Source organism: Lissotriton helveticus, chromosome 11 (genome assembly GCF_964261635.1).
Source record: "Lissotriton helveticus chromosome 11, aLisHel1.1, whole genome shotgun sequence".
NCBI classification, from domain to species: domain Eukaryota; kingdom Metazoa; phylum Chordata; class Amphibia; order Caudata; family Salamandridae; genus Lissotriton; species Lissotriton helveticus.
The window spans coordinates 605064968-605091542 of NC_136072.1; the positions used below are offsets into that span (position 1 = coordinate 605064968).

The 26575-nt window shown below is 41.3% G+C and overlaps 1 protein-coding gene across 1 annotated transcript; it reads right to left on the reverse strand.

The window, feature by feature from the left end:
- Positions 1 to 452: 452 nt before the first annotated feature.
- Positions 453 to 12915, reverse strand: PAQR9 (progestin and adipoQ receptor family member 9). Its single transcript, XM_078666424.1, has one exon. The coding sequence runs from the start codon at positions 11585 to 11587 to the stop codon at positions 10466 to 10468; it is 1122 nt and encodes a 373-aa protein (XP_078522550.1). The 5' UTR covers positions 11588 to 12915; the 3' UTR covers positions 453 to 10465.
- Between the last annotated feature and the right edge of the window lie 13660 nt (positions 12916 to 26575).

Below are 26575 nucleotides of genomic sequence, written 5' to 3' on the forward strand. Positions count from 1 at the left end.
TCCCCTATATACTGCAATTTTTCAGAAATCCATTGCCTGACTACTATCGCAGGCCCCTATCTGTGCCATCCCCTGCGTGTAATCACTCTGATTCCCCCATGCTTTCTGCATTGTTTTCTAGTTGCATTTTGTTTTCCCTTTCATTATTCTGCAAACATTTGATAAATGCATGCCTCCAATTTTCGTGTACATATCGAGTTTGCCATATGATTCTGCAGAATTGTCAACGCAAAAGTATATATAACCCTAAAAAACAAATGTTTAAAAAAAACACAATGACAATGAAGTCCAACAGAGAACAAAATAACTGAAACTGATAAAGCCAATCAGGACTTCCGTGACAGGTCGCCCTTTAAATTACCAGCCTTCTGCACACTGATTAAACGGCAAGCAATTAGACTTAAATGGGTTAAAATACGTCGTGCAACGGGATGCAAATAAAAACACTCAAATAATCTTTGGAAAGATGTTTTTAATCTGCTGTGCACTTTCAATCTCCTAACTATGCATCATAAAATTTGCATACACTAGCCAGCATTCAAAACAATGCAAACATAAGTCCATCTTCCTCATTACAATAAAAAGCAAAGATCCGAGCTGAACTCTGTTTACCCGCATGCATACAAACAGCAAAGGAACTTTGACTAGGCAAATAAACATTTGTTCATGGCCAATACAGTAGTCTACAGTACATTCAAGTCACTTGTGTATTTTCACATTGTAATTCTGAGATGCACAGTGCACCTTAGCCCAGTGGCATTTATAGCCGAAGATCATATTATGTTTAAAGAGAGGTCTTTTTTTCAGCACACAGTCACATGTATAAGTTACTGCACATATTTCTTCCTTAGACACATTTCTACATAAAATCTGACTGTTTGTGAAAAATACTTCTTGCTGAATTTTCAATCTAGACACTGATGCAACAGTCCCAAATGTCCAACTTATTATTCATTTATTATTATTTTTTTTACAAAACGTTTTCTTTTCAAAGTAAAAACAAAGTGGAGTTTATTTTTATAGGAGAACCATAAATCAGGGGTGTCAAGCATAGGTCAAGGTGGGCAGGGTCAATGCCAGATTGATTTAGGTTCACACCTGATTATAAAAATGAGTGCCTTCTCATTGACTCGTAATGTATCACCTATAGATGCTATGAACAACTGGAATTAAGTAGACCTGCCTGGATAACATACTGCTTATAATTTAAGAGGTGGTTGTCATATGTGCGGCATCAAAATTCCAATTGATTTGAGCTGCCTCTACCTGTGGTTTGATAGTCAAGGAATTTTACTGAATATCTATAAAACCAGAATTTTCAAAAGTCTTTATGACTATTTCTACCTTAGAGAAAAACTCAGATCTTATTCAATACTGTGTTATTGCTTTGCAAAGCAGGACTGCCCCATGCATTTTATTGGTTAATGCTATGTACAGGAATGGACTGACTGGTAGGTGCCCCAAAAAGGACGGTGGGCCTGGGCAAATTGATCAATCTGTTGGCTTTTCAAAAAGGACTTGCCTGAGAGAACATGTTATAAATTCACAAAAGACCAGGACCAGCCGTCCCCTGTTGGGTAAAACGGACAAAAGAAATACAGGCTTGAGAATAACATCAATGGCTTTTCGGTCAACTATTATTTATTGGTCCCAACCATTAGACGTATTCTTTTCTGGACGTGGAAAACGCCATACATTTCTGGTCATTATTGCTAGTTTACGGTACAGTATTGGCTAGCTGAGGCAGACTGGCTACTAAAACAACCTAGTGCGGGATTCGCTCACTCACAAAGACTCTTGTTCCACGCTGACATACAGTGATAACATTTAGGCCGGGGGTGCATCCAGGTTCTTGGAGTGCAGCATTTGAGCAAACCCTGATAGTCAATGTGCCTGAGTTAACGAGGAGCTCCCTAATGTGCCGACTGGAGTTGCATGGTATATTTGGATGTGCACAGGGCCGGACTGGGAACCCAAAGCAGCCCAGGCAATTTTCTCGGACAAGCCCCTGAGGAATCACTGCAAGCTTGCTGCTCTTGTTCCTAAAGGCCCCATTTTGCAGCACAGCTGCAAAAACGGGCGTCTAGTAACAAAACCTGCCCCCACCGCTGCAAAACCGGTCCCCACCCTTCCAACCCCGCGGGGAAATTTGCGATGCTCGGAAGTGCCAGTCTGGCCCTGGATGTGCCGACAATGCTGGAAACATACCCTGTTTACCCTGTTTCTGCACAGCCCACACAGGTCATCCATTCATTTAACTTCCACTGTACATAATACATAGGAGCTCATATTTTAGATCATTAAGGTCACTTGCTGCCTTTACGTCATGCCATGAATCTGAGCTTTTACTTGAAATTACTGAAGCTAAAAAAGTAGGCGTTAATCAAAGACAGTGTGCATATTCACGGCGTTTGCATGAGCTTTGAGTTGGTGGTAAAACCTGACAATTTACTGCAGTAGGATGGGCGTGAATAAACCTAGGAATATTTCCTTCTTTTTGCAATGTTACCAAAGTGGACAGATATTTTTTCAGAAGCCAAATCCAAGGTCTGTCTTCATTTTGTGAACTGACTTTAACCCCTGAAGAAGGAAGTAAAATCAGAGGATGTGATTTCCTGTTTAAATGTTTGTTAGGTCATAAAATGGACAACAGCCCAAGAAACAAACATGCCTACAAACACTTGAAAATGAGGTAAATGGAAGGAGTTACTGATTGGTAGGAGTGAAAAGAACACGTTAAGCTTGTCTCTAACAAATTCTTCTGAAAAGACTTTTGAGGGTCCCTAATTGCTTTTATCAGCTCAAGCAGCACTTCTCTCCTTGCTCTGCAAATGGCAAACATTACTGCAGCTGTGCATGGACATGATAAAAATAGACTCAAAACATAATACAATCGAATAGAGACATAAACCATAACATTTGTTTGGGTATCTCATTGTGCGGCCCACTTTGCTGCCCTCTAGTTTCAATCAGCTAACATAATAAAACAAAGACCCTTTTTATTATGTGGAAATAATGCTGACATATTTAGTTGAGCTCATCTCGTTACAACATACAGTACCCATTAATGAATGTAAAACCATATGTTGGCATATGTGGAAACACATTTACAACATGTAAACTAGTATCAACAACCAACATTAGGCAAAAAAACAATTGAGGGAATGGATTCTTCACACAAAACATTATTAAGTGCCATGTTTCGTTTTTCTTGCATTAGGTGTTATAAATCTTTTACAGCAGTAATACTAGAACAACAAATGTAATTTTCATTTAGTTCATCGCTATGTCTTAGCCTGCGCTGCTTTTTCCTTCCTTAGTAGAGGCTTTTGAAGCACTCGTGCTCCACCTATCAGATGCCACAGTGGGCCTCCCTCTAGTCTGAGACTATCCTCCCTGAATTACAGCCTGTTTCTACATTCATGCCGGCCTTACCCTTCCTTGCACTCTGTCAGGCTTAAATACGCCTGAATGAGTTTGTCCAAAGGAAAAGCAGAGCAGCGGCTATTTCATCTGACATGGCAGGCGGGCGCCATTGTTCGAGCTTTCAGGAACTACAGTGCTTTTCTGCTGAGGGGCCGGATGCTGCCAAAGGACTTCCATACTCGCTTGCTCGCTTGAGTTGCCTCAAACCAAAGACCCAGCATGCTCGCGAGGACATAGTGCTGATCTGCTATGCTGGCGTAGCAGATAGTCTTTCTGTAGCCTGAGACATCCAATGTGTTAGAAAGCACAGGCAGTAAGAGCGACCATGGAGATTAGCAAAAACAAAGGGTCAAAGCCAACCCCAAAGAATTTCCACTCGCCGCCCAGTCTAGGCCGCAGCACATTCAGGACCCGCTGCACGATCTTCAAGGCTCTAAACAATACTGGATCCGGGTGTCACACAAATTCACCAGGATTAAGTACAAGAACAACAAGGAAAGGAGCAGACAGCATGCATTCTGAGGATATACCTTAGAATCTGTAACAACAGTAAAGACCAGATCCAGCCAGCACCTACCCTCCTCCACTTCCACAAGTAGCTGCAGACTCTTGTCTGCACACCTTTCCTCACTCCCTTACCTCCCTGTGGGATTTTGACACTTCTGTGACCATGCAGCTTATTGTGTACCCGACCTTTCCTTGCACAGTGCTCCACAGTGCTGCCGTTCTCTTAATCTCCTACTCTATACTTAAGTACATATAAGTGATGTGGGAGGTATAAAATATAATAACGCTATTGCAAAATCTTCACAAATTTATTTCAGGAGAGGCACACTTATGATGCTTGATCATATATAAAACTCAGAGAACAGTAAGTAACATACTGTAAGAAAATTAACTCATAGAGCTAGATGTCAGTAGACATTTGCTCTTACCAATTAGAGAATTGTTCATTACTTCAATCACTGGTACACCCATTAACCTGTCAACTCTTCTGCTAATCAGTGGCATCGCGAAATGGTTATTTGCAGGAAGTCTCAAAATTGCCTGTTCATGGCTACAGAAAAGGCATGAGAAAAAATTGTGATCCCATGTAAACGGTTGGGAACACGCCATAGAGGCCTGCAAGGGGCAGCAGGTCTCAATCCCAGCATTTGCATCTTTAGCCTGGAATTTTTTTTTACATTGAAAACATTACTTGAAGGTCGTGGTGCTGCCTTTAAACAAACATTTCGGGAATGAAAGACATATTGTGGGAGGTGGGATTCAGGGACAGAAGAAAATTGGAAAGGAACAAACAGTGGTCTAAACTGCTCTGTCTGCTTCCACCCCCGGGCCGTCACCAGAGGTACACATTGCAAATCAGATTGCACCCTAAGGGCCTAATTACAAGTACAGAGGTCCTCAGGACCGCCGTACATGCGGTCACGGTCCAACAACGGGCATCACTGCGGGTCCGCCTGCAGTATTCCAAGGGTGACACTCAGACTGCCACAGGACCGCCGCCACCGCCACGATCCAGGATCCAGCAGCTGTGGCGCAGGGGAAAGGGGTGGGAATATGCTGGCGGGGCCACAGCGTCACCGCTGTGCATATTCCCAGTTGCCTTCCCATGCCCCATTTCATGGTGGTGAGCCCGCCATGATAAGGGTGGCAGAAATGCAACTAAGGGGGGCCTAACAGGGCCTCCAGCCACCTCTTGCCATAGGGGTGCATGTGGGGGGACACATATTGTACACCCCTAGAATTGCACCCCGGTTCCTGTACGGTGTCACATGCATTACATGGTGCATGCAACACTGTGCCGGAACATGCTGCAGATGCTGTCACAGCGGCAGTCTGCTGGTAAGGCTCTCCCATGAACCTAATGCAGCCGCCGCCATGAGACTACCGCAGCACCGCCCGCCTGCTCTGGATTCAAGTCAGTGTCTGGCAGGCAGGTGTACCATGGGCTTGGCATTCCTCCTGTGTGCGCAGCGGTGGCGGTGTTGCAGGAGGACCGCCAAACTCGTAATCAGGCCCTTACTCGGGTGTCAGTATCTGATGAATGGTTTGTGACTGCAAATGCAGTCACAAACCATTGAGAAACTCGTTTCAGAATCAAAAGGGGGGTGTACCAATTTCCTAACCCTCGTTTTACAACTGGATAGGAGTCCCAAAGTTGCTTTGTAGTGAAGACTTTTCCGTCGCACAAGGTAACTTTTTTACATAGGAAACAACTCTTTTTTTAAAGCCTGTGATTGTGAATCACAGACTTTGTGGCTTTAAAATAATTTAGAGAATGTGGCTCCTAGAATAAGTGTGCATATACCACCATGTTTGTAGGTGGGCAGGATAAAAAGAAAGGAAGTCGTAAACCAAGGGAATACAGGACAGGACAAGAAAGGAGAAAGGAGAGGGAGAGAGAAGAGTAGGGAACAAAAAGTGAGAGGGAGACATTGAAAGAAAGTTTTGAAAACTAACACTTCCCAATGCACTTGCCTTAATGCGAAGAAACACACAACAACAAATATGAGGATATAATAATGAGAATTGCCCATGAAACAAAAACATCAAATAACAATTTTAATGGATTATAAATCGAAGTTAATGAAAAAGCAGCAGAATGTCTGAAACACTATTAAACACCATAAGACCCAAAAACAGGGAATTACTGTTGTGCATTTTAATATTAACAAATTGAAATAATGCCAGCAATATCATTGTTCTGTTATACTCCTGACACAGCCCTTGTATGAGTGACTAAATGCATAAATCAAACTCCCTCTCTGACCAGTTACCTGTGGAAGAAGTCAGCAATCCATCAAATGTTTAATGCAGGAGACACCATCTTAGTTGCTCCAAATCTGAACAGATCTATAAACCAAATAATAAATTGCCTTTCACCCAATTTCTAGGGCCAAACAGTGGGGCCTTTGCTGTCTACCTTCAACTAGCAGAGAGAAGAATCGAAAGGTAGAGGCTACAGCAAGGAGAAGAACACACAAATTGAAAACAACAATACACATATGTAAAACATCAAGCCAGTACAAAAATGCTAAATGTAAATGACACGAGAAACAACACAACTCACATGGAAAACTGATATGCAAACTATTTGTGCTCAGTTTGTCAACAATCCAAAAATCTTTTGGTATTTGCCCACACCCTAAAATATTCAAGAACCACTGAATCTTGACAAAAGGAAACCCTTTGCTTAGCTGAAGTGAGTGATGGACTTTGAGCCTCTAAAAACGAAAAGCAAAAGCTACATTTATGTGCTAAACTTTCCCTTTTCCACTTGAGTGGTTCCCATTTTCTTAATCCCTAGGAAGAATATGCATTTGTAAAGTTTGCAGTCAGTGGGCAGGATACTTCTCTCTTGCTCATGCTGCACTTCCGGTGCAAACCAGAATGATTGCCACCTAACATATTAGAAATACATCACCGATAATCACTGATTTAGGCTCTTCCTGTGCAAACCTGGGCTGACAACACTGAAAGCTATTGAATACACAATTAAATTCTTTTCTCTGAAATTCTGGATCAGACCAGGTAGCGGTTGGCTGAAATACAACAGGAGATACCGGTACTCTGATATAAATTCAACAAAGGTGCAACAAGCACTGCAAGCTGAAATGAAGGAAAAGGCACGTTGAAAGTTAGATAGAAATGAGAGCTCACACCATGCTAGTGGTTGGTGTTCCTGCTTAAGGCAATTGGAGGGGCATCGCACTGAGATGCTGACACCAAAATGACTATAGGGCTGGTAAATAAAAAAAAAACAAGAATGTAACCACAGACACAAACAAGACAAGGGAAGTGCAAACAGTAATGCCTTGAGGTGGCACAGGGAGTCCCATGAGATTCCAGTGCTGCAAAAAGATCAACTCTACAGCACGCGAAAAACGTATGCGGTTATATACACCCGCAACACACTTCAACATAAAAATGTGATGGTATCTCAAACAAAAATGGCCATCGATGAATGCAGAGCTTAAACCTCCCTTAGCAGGAATTTCAGCTAAGCTACTACAAATAATTTCTACTGATTCAGTTGCTGGTAAATGAGTTTTCTTACATTTCATAAACGTCTATGGAGGAAATTCCAACTAATTTCAGTTGCTTCTCTGAGCTAGTTATTGGAGTCCAGTGGTGTCTATTTCTTTCAGTTCACATTTTTTTAACCAGTAAAATGTGTGTTTTTCCAGCTGGATATATATAGGCAATATACAAGAAGTCCCATGCAGCAACTGAATCAAAGAGAGACCATTGTAGCTGACTAGGTGGAATGTATCCGCCTTACTCTATTATTCCTTTGAAATTGGCATGATACAACCATAAACACATCGGTGAGGAATAACGTAAGCCTATTGTCCGTGCATCTGCTTTACAATCATGTAAGGCGGGGTGATGCCAAGCGCTTACATTAAGTGCCAGGAAGTATCCTCGCACGGAATAAAGGCTGAGACAGCACTATCTGACGGACAAATCCCTTCTTCCATTATCCCACAGGCAGTCAACCAACCAAAAAAAGACGGAATGCAATAATTCCTTTTAAGCAAGTGCAACATTAGCAAAAAACAACACTGCATTTCATCAGCCCCAAACCCAAGTGTAGGAAGATTACCCATGATGCTTTTGATCACGCGTGAACTGATTAACCCTTCCCCTCATGATTGACAATCCAGTAATCCTACTGTACAATTAACATCCACGTCTGGACTGGCAGCCTAGTCAATGTTTTATATGTGTGTGGGGGCTTGGGTGATTGATGTCAGCATTTATCCAAAGCACCATTACATTTTCTATCTAAAAAAGATCTGTTTTGCTTATATGATACGGTGGCTGCGATAAAAATACAAGTTTACAGGCAGCTTTTGGTACATGGTCTGCGTTTGAAAACATTGGTCATCGTCTGTTGAGGGCAACTGCACACACTTCTCATCAAACACCATATAATGCCATAGAAGCTGCCCAAAGTGTTATATTGATAACCGGGCCCCAGTGTACGTAACAAAGACAAGCCAAATTCAGGCCATTTAGAAAGTTATCCAGTGCATTTTTTTTGGTAAGGTAGGCAGCTACTTTAAGAAATACACATTTGCTCCCCAGTGCAAGTATCTCAAACAGAAAAACAACAATCAGATGTGACAAAAACATCCAGTGCATAATTGTGTCATGGAAGGTGGACAACTTGGGAAATACGTTTCTAGTACTCTGATCAATGCTGCTAAAATTTCACTTATAAGCCTGTAAAAAAATCAACTGCCAAGCCATTTGGAAGCGAGAACGTGCCTCTCACAGGAGACTTAATTTGAGAAGGTGTAGCAACCAAAGCACTGCACCTTCGTGGTTATTTCAATAATTTAACTAAAACTAAAAAGGTAAATAAAGATAATAGGTCATTATTTTAAGTTAAACAAAAATCCTACTTTACTCTATCAAATGCGCTTGGACGCTCAAGATGGAGGCTGCATGATTTGGTACGGACAGTGCGAGAGAGGTGCAGTCTTGAGACTCTCCCTAAACTATTACCTAGACAGGCTGTATGTCAGAATATCAAAAACAAAACAAACCTCTGAAAAACATACTGTGTTCTAAATATTGTTTCCCATTAGGTGTAGATTTTCTACTATTGACACCAATGTGGCAATATTTTTGTAAACAATATTTAGGACAAAATATTTCTGTCGGACAACATTTACGCTGCCATAGTCTGGATTCATTCCACTATCAGCGTAACTTAGACCATTTCCAGAGTACAAGTGCAGAAATCAATAACACTAAATATTAAACAGTATTCACATAGTTTAAGTGTTGGAGGCCTGGGTATAATGTAGAAACACAAGAATTCCTATTCACAAAACTTTAAAACAGATTGAGAAATATTAGCAGCACTGATAAATATATTCTAGAGCACTCCCCCCCAAAATAAATATTATTAAGTTCTAATTCCATTGTCACCATGGCCTCTGAGATCAGTGGAGTGAGCATACCCAAAATCTTTGTCCAGGAATAGAAGAGAGGGAATATTGTAGGATATTCAGTGTCGTTTTTTAGGGTAGAGCCTTCTGTTTTTAAAAGACAGACACGCCAAATAGTTTTTTTTCAGTTTCAATAGGGGAAAGACTGAGATCTACTTCTGAATTAAAGGAAAATCTCACAATCGGAGTCTGAAAACGTATCAAATAGTGTTGTTCCAGCAAGTGCTTCAATATAAATATAACATCTTAAATACCACCAGAATGTGGAAATAATATAATGTTATCATTCCATGCGTCTTAACATTCTAAATTCAATAGTGCTATACTTTTGTCTTTAAGATATTTCAGTTTGAAGAAGAACTCAGCACGGCAAAGAAACTTCCTGGGTATCCAAATTAATGCCAGGGCAATGGGGCCATTCTCCAGACAGTCAGCTGAGAACTACTCATGAGTGCCAGAGACTTCAGTGCAGTGTGAGCACGCTTGCAAAATTTGATTTATTACGTGGAGGAGTGAGTACAGTCCATCAGCCTGGTAAATCAAGAACAGTTGTGTGGTTTATTGATTTCCCAGCTCCTTGCTTTGTATTATCCATGGCCTTCTTTCTACAGATGACAATAAATTCAGTGTTGGTTTCAGCGTCAGTAGTACAATTCTCTGTTCACATTCATGCCTATGTGTAGGAATCAACGTCAACACTAGATCGCTCTCTGCTCCACTGTTGATGTCAGTAACAGCAGTGCTTCTCTGCTTCCTCCTACTGTACAGACAGATGAATTCTACGTGGGTCTTATTCCTCCAGTGTTTAATATCACACAAAAAATCATTCAGTAAAGTATTCTTCTGTATCCCACTTCAGGCAGTCAGGAATATTAATGCTTGGTCTTTATAACTTTGCGATGTCACTGCCCTTTAAATCTCAGTCCTGAAGGGAACAATGTCAGTATAAATGGCTGGGTTTTCTTTTTTAAGCGTTTTCCATATTATGACTTGGTCTAATGTTCTCTTATCCATTACAAGCCTTCCAACCCATAGTACATCTTGACCTTCCTTCAAACACTCAAATTCACAAGTCACTTGTGCTTACAGTTGAGGCGTGTGCCCTGCAGGCATCTTCTGACCAGCGCCCCCAGACAGAGTAAAAGTAGGCCCATAAAGCCGAGGGTACCAATCAGGGTGGGCTGTGGTGGGACGGTGGCCTCGGTGCCCTGCATATGCTGAAGATACTGTTGGAGGCCTTGCTCCACATAGTGGGCCTGATCATAAATGCTAAGGGCTGTCAGAAGGTGGAAGAGCTGGTGGCTGTGACCCACTATGTCGAAGCGGCCAGGACGCAGGCGCTCCGGGATCTTGCTCACATTGAAGAACGCGGCCACCAGGAGCCAGAGGTAGCGACGGTGGAAGTAGAGGAACAGCGTAGGATTGCTGCGTCGTAAGTCAAAGAGCAGGCTCTCACCCATTACAGGACATGCCATGCTCAGTGGCATAATGAACACGAAGGTGCGCACAGCGAATGGGTAGGAGCAACCCTGTGCACGACTAAGACAGCATGCAGCCGTACAGCCAAGTGCCAGCACAAAGGCCACAGGAAGTATGCATGCATGGTAGAGCTTCAACCAGTGAGACACCTCCTCCGCGCACCAGCCAAGCCAGCCCTCCACATAGGGGGTTAGGACTCCGGCATCCAGCAAGCGCAGGCGTGGAAGCAGGTAGTGTGAATAGGCCACAGTGCTGGCAAAGCCATAGTAGCTAATGGAGGCGTAGTCAAGGTAGAAGAAGGCGGCACGCAGGCGCAGGGAGAGGCAGCTGAAAAGATGGGCGGCACAGCTCATGCCCAATGTCAACAGTACACCTGAGGCATAGCACCAGAGTGGCAGCAATGCAGGGTGCAGTGGGGAAATCCCGGCACCCTGAAACAGCAGCAGCCGCCCAAAGCGGCAAACAAACACCAGCAGCGGCACAAAGTGAGTCCAGAAGTTTAGCGTCTCGTTGGTCGGCTGAAATGCTGAAGCCAGGCACTGCTGCGCGCTCAGGTGCAATCGCCGGTAGCCTGAGAGTATAAAGCACTCCACAAAGTCCTCAGGCACCTGGTCCCAACGTAGAAGTGTGTGTGGAGGCGGGGGCAGAGGTGCTGCCCCTGCGGAGGAGGGCGCGGGCTTCTCAGACCGGACTGTGGAGTCTGGCTTTGGAGACATGATGCTGCTTCCAACACCCAAGGTGGTGGGTGTGCAGAGGCCTATGATGTTGCTTCTTAAAGTCTTCGTTGATGCAAGTCCCACAGGGAGGGGCCTGCTCGGTGATGTTCTGTCAGTTAACTAGGGGAACATCTTTCAGCTTGTCACCTTAAATGTTGGAAGGAAGCATTGGCTCTCGCTGGAAAGACAGAATGGTGTAAGGGAGGGGGTGACATATGGTTGTCTGAATGGAAGGTATAGTTTCCCTGGCTGTTCATTAGAGAAAGGGCTCGTGAAGGAGGAGATCCGCTGGTACTTGTTAAAGTCCGAGTGGGAATCGCTTGCTGCTGTTTGCAGGGCTCTGCTCCTACCTGGAAGACCCAATGGGGCGAGGATATCCGCTACGGATGCTAGAAAGAGAAGGGGAACTCTTTCGCTGTAGGCGGCTGGGTCTGTCGCGGCTTCCTTCGCTGGTGAGAGGGACTCTGCACTGCGGATGCTTTCGAGGACAGCAGCGTGTGATTCTCGCCAATGTGGGAATCCCGGTCCCTGTCAGCGGGGTCCCCGCTCGGTCTTGCCGCAACTTCCACGCATGGGTCCCCAAATACCCCCAAAGATCAGCCCAGCGTCATCTTTGGTACCACGGTCTCTTAGCAACTGAAATTGGGATGTGGAGGTATTCCCTGTCCGCGGTGGGGCAAGGTGCGACTCCCCGTCTCCAAGTCATCGAGGGCCGGCCCACTGCGGTCTCTGCCGCGGCCGAAGGAGAGTGCCTGCTTGGCTTCGGGGCGCCCCACTGCCGTTGCGGGGCTCCCCTCGCTCCTCTGGTAAAAAAAAAAAGAAAAAATAGTCCGCTGGAAGGGCAGAAAAAGCCGCGCTTCTTTCTACTAATGTTGCAAATCAAAGCGGCACCAAAGCGCAGTGCCGCAGCGGATGCAGGCGGCTCCCTCCGCGCCCGCACAGGCTCCGGCGGGCCGTCCTCACTGCAGTGCTCCGGCCGGTGCTTCCGAGTCCCTGCGCCTCCTACGGTCGGACCCGCGCCCCGTCCCCCCTCAGCAGCATCCCCGCCTCGGCGCTGGCGGGCCCGGCCTCCCTCGTCTATTATTCAGCATCGCCGGCTCCCTTTGTCCTTCGGCGGCTCCGGTGTCTGGCAGCCCCGGGATCGGCTTCCCTGTCAAGGGCCGGTCTCTGAGTGACTGATGGCGGCTCCCGCAGGGGGCGAGCGGCTCTCTTCTCCGGATCATGTTACGCGCCCGGGAAGGTCACTCACTCGGAGGCGCGCAGTGCACTGTGGCGGGACGAGGGCACCTCTGCGACCCCCTTCCATTCATGTTGCAATCTCACGGAGCGCTTTCGGCAATCTGACTCCAGCAGCAGGCAGTGCCAGTCCAAGGTCACCGTGCAGCTCTAGGAACACTGCCCTGAACTCATAAGATGAGGGTGCATGTATTTTTAGCATACCGAGACCCTCATTTAAAAACGCGATGCCACTTTACGTTTCTGCTACATATTCTTGAACTCTGACCTAATTTCATAAATTTGCGTAATAGTGCTTAAAAAGTGTATAAAACAAGGTGCATTAATAACAACCAGGGTTACTGGAATTATGCAACAGGAGAGTGAGAAATTATGTGGCAGCGTGACTAAATTATGTGGCAAGGCAAACAATGCTGCATAGTGGCAGCCCTTTTTTGAGACACTATTTCTTCATTATTGTGTCATTTTTAGGTCTCACTTAAGGCGCTGCATGCTTCGGCTGGTGCAAGAAATATTGTTATTTTATAGTGGACGTAGAGCCTGCTCATTGGTTACCATTGGTAACATTGGTTGGCTTCATTGTCACTTTTATTCGCTTGCTTCTTATTTGTTATCTGTGCTGGCTTTTCTTCATCATAGTGTCTTCGCCCACACCTGGAGCATAGACGCAGGACTGGCTTTAGCACTGGTGGCACCCAGTGCAACAATGTTTGTTGGTGCCCACCCCAATGACCACCTCCGCCACGTATTCCCTCACTACCACCCTTTAACAGTGTCCCTCAAGTCTCCCTAACCACTCTCCCTCAGACACATTTATTTCATTTTATAGCACCACTCATTCCAGTGTAGGGTGTCAGAGCACTTTACATCACACACATATTACACAGAGACAATTAATCATACGTGTGTAAATCAGTGTATAGGAAATGTTACATAAGACAGAGGACTACAAGCTGTGGGAGTCACATGTCATCCATACTTGTCGGCATCATAGTTTACGAGTGCTTTGCCTGGAGAAGCACACATTTAAATTTAAAACATAACACCATGGTTGGGGGTTCTTATTAAAAATAAGAATTGTTTTCTACTCAAATGAACCCATTTTGCAACATTAGGATAGTGAAAGACTGGGGAAAAATGATAACGGTCTAACCTATACAAGACAGTTTTCATGCAGCTCTTTGATGACAGTTAATTGCTCACTATTCCTCATTAGGATTTTATCTTATTAACTGCAAGTAACAATAGGATCTCTCTGACAAAAGTGGTACCCTACTTACCTATTGGAATCATATGTTTTGCATGATCTGTATGGTACTAGTTCATTGCACCAGGCATATTAACCCTCTGTGCTACCTTATGATGAGTCAATTCAATTCAATTTATTTTGATTCAGAACTCCAAAGAGTTCCACATAAAATATACAAAAGGAAAAAAACTCCAATATACCGTATCATAATCCTCTCTAATAATTTTTAAAAAATGTATTAAAAAAGCTAAACATTTGAAAACATACTGATTCAGAGGGAGGGGCCAAAAGACAGTTCCAGGCCTCCTGTGCTTTAAAAAATACAGGTTTTAATAATTGACATCCTAGTGGTTGTAGTGGGGGACAGACAAATAACACGTGATTTAAATATTGCACCCAATTTTCCACATAGTTCACAAAGTCTGTATTCCCAAGGAAATCCCTCCCATGCACCTGTTATTATTCGCTAAGGGAGCAAATTCAACCTGAACAGCAGGATGGTTCTACGTTCTCTAAGGGGGAGGATCCATACGACATACAGTTTTTTTATACATTCTACTCCCCACTATTGTGTCATTCCTAGAATGCTCTGAACACAGTGCAGTATCTCTTTTACGACTGACTACATAGATTAATTTTTGATTAGAATTTTCAATACTCGTTTTGATGAGTAAATACTTCACTAGACAAAACTCCAAACTCTCTCTTTCTCCAGAAAGAACATTAATCGCCGAAGTTACAGTGACAATTTTATTGTTGCCTTAAAATTGCTGGAGGCACGAAGACATTGGCAGGCACTTTTAAAACCATAATTTACGGCGCCCCCACCCGAAGTCATCGCCTGGTGCAGTGGCACCAGTCGCACCACCCAAGAGCTGCATTGCACGGACGCATTGTTATACTTACACTGCTTGCTACATTTTTATTTTTGTTTAAGCACTGTATGAGAGCGCATGTGTTTTCTTGCTATCTCTCTTATTTGCTTCTCCCTATGCCATGTCTGTGTTCCTCTTGTTCGCCCGTGTGATTCTTCTGTCGTTTCCCACATTGCCTTCTTGCCCATCTGTTCCATTCCAGCCTGCTACATGGCTCTCTTTTGCCCTATTGTCCCCACATTCCCATGTTGCTTCCCCACCTGTTCTTTTACACCCCTCCAGCCATGCATTGTGTTGCTTCCACTCTCAACTCCCCATGATGCTTCCACCACCGTCACCTGCTGCCATGTTGCTTCCGATACCCACATAAAATTTTTTTTTTTTGTTTTTAGATCATGATCCAACTTGGATCGGTAACTAAAAGGAAAAAAAAGCTGCCAAATCATTTAAATTTCATAGGCGCGTGCATGCGTGGGGCACACACCTACTAAATGATCAGGTTGGCTGCTTCAAAAGCTTTTTTTAACATTCTTTAGTGAAGGTACCAAAAGGAAGATCTATTAGCTTTGCCAATGCCTGTTACAAACGTTAGCACTGTCTGTGCAGAGTTCCACCTCATTAGTACTAGTTTAACACCCAAAAACAGCAACTAGAAACCATTGGCGGCTGCAATCGAACGGGTATGGAGGGTAGGGGCGGGGGGGGTTTGGTGGGGGAAGGTATGAAAAAAAATAAAAACGTACCTGGTTACTGTCACGACTCGTGATGGAGCGAGATAGAAAACAGAAATCTGTTTAAACTCGTGAAGTCACATTTCCATAACATAAATAATATTAATGATTTGTGATGTGTTATGCTAACACAACCTAGATTAAACTTTACACACGGGGACATTAACATGTGTGCTCATAAACGTGCATAATTGTTGCATCTTTTGTTCGTGCAAAAATAATAAATTAATGTTGTCATTTTCGTTTTTGTCATTACTAACTGCAGCAGATTTAAAAGAAGCATGTGCTTATTTTGCTTTCCTTGTCTATGTGATGTTATTTCTACTATTCTAGGTGCATATAAGGTTTCATGGATTCATGAAGACTGGTAGATATAAAATGCTGCTTTATTTGTTTGCTTTGTGCTAGGTAACATTAGACTAATTGGGAGGGTTAATCAATTAGTAAACGAAGGGTGGAAACAGAATAAATAATATTTCTTACATTAATACTTTTCTTGTGTTTGTTTTATACTAGAAAAATAAGTTGCCTGCTTTTGGGCCTAGTTTGCTCGAGTTTGCTAAAAGATGAATTTAATTCTGCAAGGAGCACGAGATGTCCATGTTGAAAAAAGTTTCCGTCAAAATCACATTCACTGAACAAAGATGAAGTGTTGTCATTATTCTGTCGGACGTGGCCAAGGTCAGAAACCGGTAGAAAGAACATTTGTTAACTTGGCATCCGAGGAAGTGAAATAGAGTCAGTGAGAACTTTTGCTCAAATTTGTTGCAAATCAAGGAAGCTTTGGAACACGTACAAGAAAGACAATGGTCCCAAAGAATATGACCGAATGGAAGTTTTGAAATGTAGGTGACATGTCACTTGTCACTCTCGGACCAATGAGACATCGACTTTTGCAGAAAATTTTCCTTTACTTAGATTAGCTAGCATAGAAAGGTATAAAAAGTCCAGGCCCCAGGGATGGGCTGGCTGCTGCTTTCTGACTTTCAGATGAGGGTGTCGTGCTGCTGGACTTTGCGTGGAGCACGTAAGAATCCTCAAAGAACTTTACTTTATTTTCACTCATTTAGCTTAGCTAGGGACTTAGGATTTTAGAAATGCTAAACTTATAATTTCTTGCTTAAAACTGTATTTTTCTTATGATACTTTTCAAACATGCTTGCTATAATTCGAATAAAATTGCATTTATAAAACTATATTTTGAATAATCTAAAATTAGTTAATAAAATCTTACTTTTGAAAAACAAGCTGGTCTTGGTTATTCAGAAGCGCAGGTTACTATTAGCTAGATGCCATCGCCATGATGGTCATTTAAATAATTAGGATTTGTTCAAATGACGTAATCATTTACCGCGGTTGTATATAGTTTGTATATAATTTGTAAATAAGGTGTATATAGGTTTAATTTGATCACCTGATTCAATAGGTCAAAATATGTCATGTTTGATTAATGGGTCCATGAGTTAGAGTAATATTTTATGTAGTAGGTTATAGAGTTGGGTAGCATTGCTTATGGCATATTTCCTATAGGCCGCTGGATCAATTCTTCTGGTAGCAGAAATTGATGGTTGCTAAGGGTAACCAAGGTGTTATTGGTATGTTATGGTATAGAAATAGGATCGATGTTTAACACATGTTGAGTTCGTTTTCGTGCTATATGTGAGTTGTACCGGTACGGATTGTGTGATGAGAAGGTAGTCACGCAAGGCATTTGATCTGTTTCAGAGTAGTGATATCGCCGTGTATCACAAGTGTTGTGGCCGTGCAACACAGTTTTAGGGCTAGGTGTGAATCTTGTATAGTGAGGATTATCTAAGAAATTTGAACAGCATGAGAATAGGGACAAAGCGCCTGTTGTAAAACTCACTGTGATAAGAGTATTAGTTATATTCGAGCTTGAGTGAAGGGTAGGGTAACGTCGGTACATGATTATCTATAAACAGGTGAGAGTCCTGTAGGGGTACATGTTTTATATCTATAACCAGGTGAGAGTCCTGTACGGATAACGTCGTTATTTTGCTAACGGTGCATGATATCTATAAACAGGTGAGAGTCCTGTACGGATTTCATGTATGTTTGAAGTTAGGGATTTTTCCGTGTGAAAGTGCGAGTTTGTTTTGTAATTTATGTTCGAGTGGAACTTTCGGACAGTCACTTGGTTGTGCGTTCGGAGGGAAATGAGTTCATAATTACTTGTTTGAAGGGCAGAGTAAAAAGATTACTCTACTGGCAAATGAAAATTATTCTATGAGAATAGGGCCGACTATTCCAAGTTGAGAATACTTGAATGTATGTAAACTATCCTATTTAGAGAAACAGACAGATGAGTCTTTATTGTCATTGTTAAAATTAATTTTCACCGAAAAAGTGTTTTCAAAATGGCGCTGTGAAAAGATTTTGTGAAGGAGGGGTAAGCGCTAAGAGTGAGAAGCGAGAAACCGCAGCTGCTGTGTACGTCACAGAGCCGCGCTGGGATTGGGTGACATACGTCACAAGCTGTGCTTTGATTGGTTCTTGAGTCTCTGACGAACTGTAAGCTGATTGGTTCTTCAGAAAATCTTCATTTTTATTGGTTGAGTAAAAAGGTGACGTAGCTCAACTCTCATTGGCTTGTTGGTGTGTTTCGCGCACGGATTGGTTGTTTTTGCGGAACATCCCGGAAATATTTTATGAACGAATTCGTTAATTGAATTTAACTCCTAAAAATGAGTTATCATTTTAAACACGTTGAGAAAAAGCCAACGTTGTTTCAGAAACTTAAAATTTTTATCTCGCCTGACAAGAAAATTGAAACGCGAGGTGGTAAATTACTTCATAAGTATAAAACACCTGCAGCGTATATGGAAGGTGAATATGGTTATCATACTGTTTTGTGGTTTGATATTTGGAAACACTACACAAAGGATGATGGTGTTTTGACCTGGCCTGATGATGGTTCATTTAATGTAAAGGTTTTAAGAAATTTGCGAGAGAAAATGAATGCTCTTAATCCAAAGCCGAGACCAACTCAATTTGAGGCTTTAGTTGAATGGGAAGATGAGATGTACCAATTACAAAGAGAAGCAAGTGGAATTAAAAGACCTCCTAAAGCTCCGAGTTATAGAAGAGAAACACATGAAGACAGGATGCGAATGTGGAGACAGGGAAGCATGAGTGAGGGACTCTATTTAATTAGAGAGATGGTTTTAGGTTCTCCTGATGGAAAAAGAACTGAAAAGAGAAATAATGCCCCTGTAGAAAGTGAATCTGAAGATGCAGTTTTAGAGGAAATCTATACTTCGGATAAAAGGAATCAGCCTTTGAGACCCCCTAGATCATGGTCTACTCCGATGGTTTCTACAGAAACTACACCGAGTGCACTTCCAATTAATGAAGCTCCTAAATTGTACCCAAATAATTGTGAAATCCTTGAAACTCCAAGAAGACCAGAAACTGAGACAAATACAAATGTCTGTGAGGAGGGTAGGCATTTTTCATTAATTCCAAGAGCAAGGGAAGCTCCAAAAAATTATGTGAGAGAAGTCAGAGATGTGGAGGCTGGAGATTCTTCTGAGTATTTACGATCAAAGGAAGAATTAATTCGACAAATAACAAAAAGCATGGAAGCTGTGACAGTTCCGGTAACTATTGGTCCTGTTCAGCCTGTTTTTGAGCAAAGAGAAGTTAATAAAACAGGGTTGACTGTTCCTTTAAATGCAGAAATTCAGAAGGTTGCTGAAAAATTTTATTCAGACATATCTGAAATAAACTCTTCAAGATCGAGAATGCCTAATTTGACTTTTAATGAGGATTTATCTCCAAAATCACCGATGGGTGCAGAATCTGATGCTGAGAGTCCTGAAGTCAGAGTGACAAAACCTAAACTTGATGTTGCAAAATTAAAAGCAAATATTGAGGAATTAATAATTGGTACGATTGGTCCTGACAGTTTAAATTATTATCGAGATGATGAACTACTGTTCATTTGCAAGAGTATTCAGTGGAAAACAAAAAACAAATATGATCAGTTGGATGAACTGGCAGCAGAACTTGAAATTGATTTGAGCAGGCAAAAGAATTTTGCATAACATTACAGATTAGACTTTTCAGAAAGCGACATTGAGAATTTGAACTCAATGGGAAGAATAATTCACATAAAAGATTTGATTGTTTACATTAAAAAACTGGGAGAATTGAGTAAGTGGAGAGTGAAATGGACGAAAAAGAAGGAAGATGAGAAATTGGAAAAATTGTCAAAACAATTTCCAATGAGAGAGATTGCAGGTGGAGGATATGTTCATGTCCCATGGTCAAGACGGGACATATTGCTGTTTACAAATGATTTTCCAAGACTGAGGGAAAAACCAGTTGAGTGGTACAGGCAAGTGGACAGGTTCATTAAAGTCTCAAAAGTTTTGTGGATTGATCTGGATGGATTTTTTGACATTGTTGTCCCATCAGATCTTTGGACAGAATGCAAAATAGCCATAAGTTGGCCAAAAATAGAACCTGACCGAATTAAAGAAACAGGTGCTCCAAATCCCATTGTAATGGATTTTTATGAAAAAGTGATTTACTGGTTGAAAAACAAAATTCCACCAAAAGAGGTTGATTGGGTTAAGATAGAAAGAACAAACCAGGAAACAAAAGAATCAGTTCATTCATTTTACGAAAGGTTATTGTTGATCTTTAAACAATACAGTGGCTATGAAAAACTAGACGAGAAAGATATGAGTCATTTCGTCTACAGATTTGTTTATGGTCTGAAACCAGAAATTGCAGATATGATCAGAAATAGTATTGTCGGATGGCAAGCACTTTCTGTTGATGACATTTTGAGAAAAGCAAAATACTGCAGTGATGAGTTAGAAGTGAGACAAAAGAAGCTCAAGGAGAAAGCCATGTGGGCTCAGGTAAAATTGGCTGAGCAACAGATTGCTAGTCTTGGTAATAAAAACACAAATTTTGTTCAAACTACAAATTCGAATCAAGGGCAAGGGAAGTTTAAAGGTAATAATTTTGTCAGAAAAATTAACCCAAGGATTGAAGAAATGAAGCAAAAATTACCTTGTTTTAATTGTGGCGAGATTGGACACTGGAGAGACGAATGTAAGAAACCACCCAGAAATTTAAAAAGTCCATTGTTAAATCCACAGATGCAGAATGATGTTGACCTGCAGCAACAGCTACAGTTGCAACAGAATTTAAACGAATTAAACCTTCAGCGACAGTTGCAGCAACAGGTGAATAACCGTCAGAATCAATTGCCACAGCCACCGTTTCCAAATTGTGGGGGAACTCAAAAATATAATTCAGGTGTGGGATTTCAAGGAGATGATCAGGTAATAAAACCGCAAAGGCAAAAGGTGCAAAATGCAGCACAACAGTTTTTGTTAACAGAAGGTCAGGAAAGTGATTCTGATGATTATTACTGACGGTGCCCGAGAGAGGAGGAAGAGTGTGTTGTTGGAGCCACTCTTGAGGTTGACCAGTCTGGTCCATTTGTAAATGGGAAAGTTAATGATGTGGACATCACTTTTCTAGTGGACACTGGTGCTACCCGTTCTACTGTTAGATCAGTGGAAATTGAAAACCTACCTCTCTCCGGGGATACCATCCAAGTTGTTGGAGTAAGCAATCAACAAATCAGAACTGATTTGACTGATCCAGTACCAGTTGAAATTGGAAATTTTAAAGACAAACACAGATTTGTGGTTTGTAACAGTAGTCCAGTGAATCTATTAGACAGAGATATATTGTGCAAGATGAATTGCAGAATATATTGTTCTCCTGAAGGAGTTGAATTACAAACAATGGAGGAAGATGGCTTGTACAGGTTGACAATGATGTTAATGGAAACAGAGGAAACAAAATTGTTTCCTGCGTTTGAAAAAGAAAATCTGCCAGAAGAGCTCAAAGAAACAGTGAAATCTGAGATTTGGGATTTGACTGGGAATGAGATGGGTCTGATGAAACATGTCGATCCAGTCAAAATCACACTGAAGCAGGGAATATAATTTCCTAATATTCCTCAGTATAAGATGAAAGCAGAGACAATTGAGGGAGTTATACCTGTGATTGAAAAATTCATTAAACAAGGTGTTTTAAAAGAAATTGAGAGTAGCCCTTGTAACTCACCGATCATGGGAATTAAAAAATCAAAAGGAACGTACAGGATTGTACAAGATTTGAGAAAAGTTAATCAGATTGTTGTTCCATGTTGCCCTGTGGTTCCAAACCCAGCAGTCATTTTGTATCAGATTCCACATGATGCTGAATGGTATACTGTCATTGATCTTTGCAATGCATTCTTTACTGTTCCTTTACATCCAGAGAGTCAGGAAATTTTTGCTTTCAGATTCCAGAGTAGGACCCTCGCATGGTGTAGAATCCCTCAAGGGTATACAGAGAGTCCTTCAATCTTTAATGAGCTGTTAAAGAGATCCTTGGAAAATTTAGATTTACCTGGCAGGTCTACGTTGGTGCAGTATATCGACGACTTGTTGATAGCTGCTAAAACGAGAGAAAATTGTGTGACAGACACAATAATACTTTTGAATCATCTTGCAGATGAGGGACATAAAGTGTCTCCAGCAAAATTACAGTTTTGCAAACAAGAAGTGAAATATCTTGGTCACAGAATTGCATAGGGAAAAAGACAGGTGACAGTTGAGAGAATAAAAATGATTCAAGCAATGCAACCACCAAGAACACAGAGACAGGTTAGAATGTTTTTGGGAATGGTTGGCTACTGTCGACAATGGATAAGTGGATTTTCGGTAATTGCGAAACCACTACAGAGACTGACAAAGTCTGATGTGAAAGATCCAATTATTCTCAATGAGGCTGAGATGGAATCTTTTGAGAACCTGAAAAAGAGCTTATGTCAAGCTCCTGCTTTGGGCATGCCGAATTATGAGAAAGATTTTGAACTGTATTGCAGTGAGAGAGAAGGATGTGCATTGTCTGTGTTAATTCAGAGACATGGGAATCTAAAGAAACCCATTGCATACTTCTCTGCAGTTCTTGAGCCCATTGCAAAAGCATTACCAGGTTGTTTGAAAGCAGTTACAGCTACAAGTGTCAGTCTTGAGCAAAGTGAAGGAATCATAATGGGATTTCCTGTGAAAGTTTTTGTGCCTCATTCAGTTGAAATATTACTGACAAGAGGTAAAACTCAACATTTAACAAGCAGCAGATTGACTAAGTATGAGAAAATCATACTAGGAGCAGACAATGTTTCCATTTCAAGATGTTTGAATCTGAATCCTTCTACATTATTGCCTGATTCTGAAATTGTTGATGAAAATGAAGTGGAACATGAGTGTTTGGACGTCATGGAGTTTTGCACCAAACCAAGGCAGGACATTAAAGATGTACCTTTGCCTGAATCAGATGTTGTCTACTTTGTGGATGTCTCCTGTCTGAGGACAGAGGGAGGTGTTTTGAAAGCATCATACTCGGTCTGTACAGTTGCAGATGTTAAGGAAGCATCATGTCTTGAAGGAATTCGTTCAGCACAAGTGGCTGAATTGATTGCTTTGATTCGTGCTTGTGAAGTATCAAAGGACATGAGGGTTACCATCATTACTGATAGTCAGTATGGGTACGGAGTTGTGCATGATTATGGACAGCTCTGGTCTCAGAGAGGCTATTTGACTTCAGCAGGGTCACCAATTAAAAATGCAGTTTTCATGAAAAGATTAATTGAGGCCATACAGTTGCCGAAAGAGATCGCAATTGTAAAGTGTGCTGCACACACAAAAGGAGTGGATTATATCTCAAAAGGCAATGCCTATGCAGATGAGACAGCAAAATACTGTGCGAGAAAATGTTGTGCATATAATCGGGAAAAAAGTAAAGAATCTGATTCAAATTCATTAATGCTAACAACAGTTGTAGAGACATGGCAGGAAATCAGAGACTTACAAAATGAAGCAAATGATGAGGAAAAAGATCTATGGTTAAGAGCAGATTGTAGACCACGTGATGAGGATGGAGTGTGGACCTATAAAGATGGCAGAGTAGTCTTACCAAATTGTTTGATTGCTGATATGGCCAGATTGTATCATGGCCCAGCTCACCTTGGAAGAGATTCTATGATCAGACTTTTCCGAGAGACTTGGTTCAATACAAAATTCAGAACGATTGCAGAGTCTTTTTGTCAAAGGTGTTTGTCATGCCAACAAATGAACCCAAACAGAAAATCAGTTGTAGGTACAGGGGTAATTGGTCGAGAGGGTGGTCCCTTTACCAGATTGCAGATGGATTTCATTGAAATGCCTCTACACAATTGCTTGAAATATGTTCTTGTGATTGTTTGTTTGTTTTCAAGATGGGTGGAAGCATTTCCTACACGACATTGTGATTCAATTACAGTGGCAAAATTGTTACTCAGAGAAATCATCCCAAGGTACGGTTTTCCAGTCACTATTGAGAGTGATGGAGGAAGCCATTTTGATAACAAACTGATGAAGCTGATATGTGAGGCATTAAGCATTGAGCAGAAAATACACTGTGCATACAGACCAGAGGCATCTGGGGTGGTTGAAAAGATTAATGGGACAATTAAAAACAGGATTGGAAAAATGTGTCTGGAAACAGGTGTAAAGTGGACTGATGCTCTTCCACTTGTTTTAATGTCATTGAGAAGTACACCTGATAAAAAGACAGGTTTGAGTCCTCATGAGATACTGATGGGAAGAGTCATGAGGCAAGCTTTTGTACCTGTAGGCAAACTGTTGAGCATAAATGACAGTGCTATTTTGGATTACTGTAAAAAGTTATCTGATATAGTGACTTCTGTGTCTAATCAGGTGGGAACTGAAGCACAATCAAATGAGAAAGTTCTGACACATGATTTGAGACCTGGTGATTGGGTCAGAACAAAAGTACATCGAAGAAGAAATTGTTTGGCTCCTAGGTGGCAGAAGCCTAGACAAATAATTCTGGTCACTACAAACGCAGTGAAATGCAGAGGATTGAAAAGGTGGATACATCCTAGTCATACTATTCCAGTGCCTACTCCTGAGAGTTCTGATGTAGAAAGTGATACTACAGAAGATTCTGATTCAGAAGTAGAAGGTGAAACAAATCCAGATACTGAAGATCGACAAAGAGGTCGACATCTGGAACTTGCGCCTGTGAATGAAGAATTGACAAGAAAAGGCTCTGAGATAATTGAAATAGATTCTGGAGAAGAAGAGAATCTATTAGAAGGAAAAACGACTGAAGATTCAGTAAAGAAGATTAATGGAGTAAGTTCCATTGAGGACAGAGAGGCTGAACCAAAAGAAATTTCTGACCAGGAGAGTATCGAAAAGCAGAAGTTAAGCTCTGAAGTAAGGAACGGAAATCCAGAATCTGGGAAGTTGGAGGTAATTGAAGAGGAGGAGGAAGACGAATTACCGAGTACCAGTGATGGAAGACAAAGTATAGTTCCTGAAGGAGTGAAACTGCCGAATAGAGAAGTTCCTGAGTCAATATTTGAAGTTTCAGACTGTGATACTGAAGAAAGTGACGTGGATGGTGAAAGTAGAAGTCCAAAGAAAAGATCTTGGAAGTCTGAGACAAGTGCTTCAGAACGAAAGAGAAAATTTGTGAGGAAGACAGATTTCTGGCCTGGTGGAAGATTGAGAGTCAGGTTGATCAAAAAACCGAAGGAGCAGGTAGAAGAAATCAGTAGTCAAAAGGGTTCTGAAAAAGAAGTTGGAGTTGGGAGAAAAATCGAAGTAGTGACAAGAAAAGGAAAGAGGATTATAAGGCCAAATCAGAAATATAAATCCCCTGAGTGTACTTATCTAGTAATTCCACCTGTCATTGACATTTACGATAGTAGTCAAGAGGAAGAAGAAATTGAAGAAATTAGTAACAATGATTGAAGTACAGAATTTTTTATTGGATTTTTGGGTTTTTAATTTTTGGCAAAAGGCTGAAGAAATCTTGTTAGGTGACACAAGGTCGAAGAAAAGTTGTTTAGTTGAAGAAAACTTACTTGTGACATAAGGTCGAAGAAATACTGTTAGGGTTTTAAAAAAAATATATATATATATTTTAAAAGGGGGGTGTAAATAATTAATCATTTCATTTAAATTTAATTTTTAAAATAGTTTTTTAATTTTTCCTTTTAAGGCAAAACTAACCAAGGATGCCTTATGTCATGGAACAGAGTACTTCAAGATGTTCCATTTTTAAGAGATGCTGTAAGATGACTCTGGTGTGTCTGCTCATTTTAATTCTGCTCTGGTTAGTTTTAGCTGTTATTATTCCATTTGAAATTAACAAAGATTTTCATAAAGCCAACATGACAAGCAAAGCTTCAGTTAGTCAAAACAAACATAGTGCAACTGGCAAAGTTATTGATCATCAACCTAACATTCATCAGGACAAATCTATTAGTGATTTTTCAAGCAATACATTCACAAAGCTTTTGAGTGAATATGTCAAGGTAATGGATGCAAAAGATTGCTATGTCTGTGTTAAATTACCTGCTTCTGTTTCTGAGGGAGTGACATACAATATGCTTCCTCTTACATATGGTGTGACATGTAGTGTGTTAACTAGCTTGTTCTATCAGACTGGACGCTTAGAATACTATTATTCAGATTTTGACGAGATTTTTGCCAATTTAAAAATTGAGGGTGCTTTGAATAAGCATAAGAAAGCCAAACAGATGAGGGAATTTTTCCTTGTTACTAATGAACTCACCTATGAGTATGCTTACAAGAACAATTTAACCTGCAAACTAAGTGCTGAAGGAAAGAAGTTTTTGAACCTGGTTGAAGAAAGGAGAGCAATTTACAAAAGAAATGAGATAGTCAAGCAGACTAAATCCAGGTTCTGGCAGAAAGAGGATGAGAAGCTTAATGGCAAAATGCTTGATAATGTTGCAATTCACATAGACAAACCAATTAGTGGT

What these genes read in the sequence shown, in the direction of transcription:
- PAQR9 (XM_078666424.1), bottom strand. Translation starts at nt 11,587, where the DNA reads ATGTCTCCAAAGCCAGACTCCACAGTCCGGTCTGAGAAGCCCGCGCCC.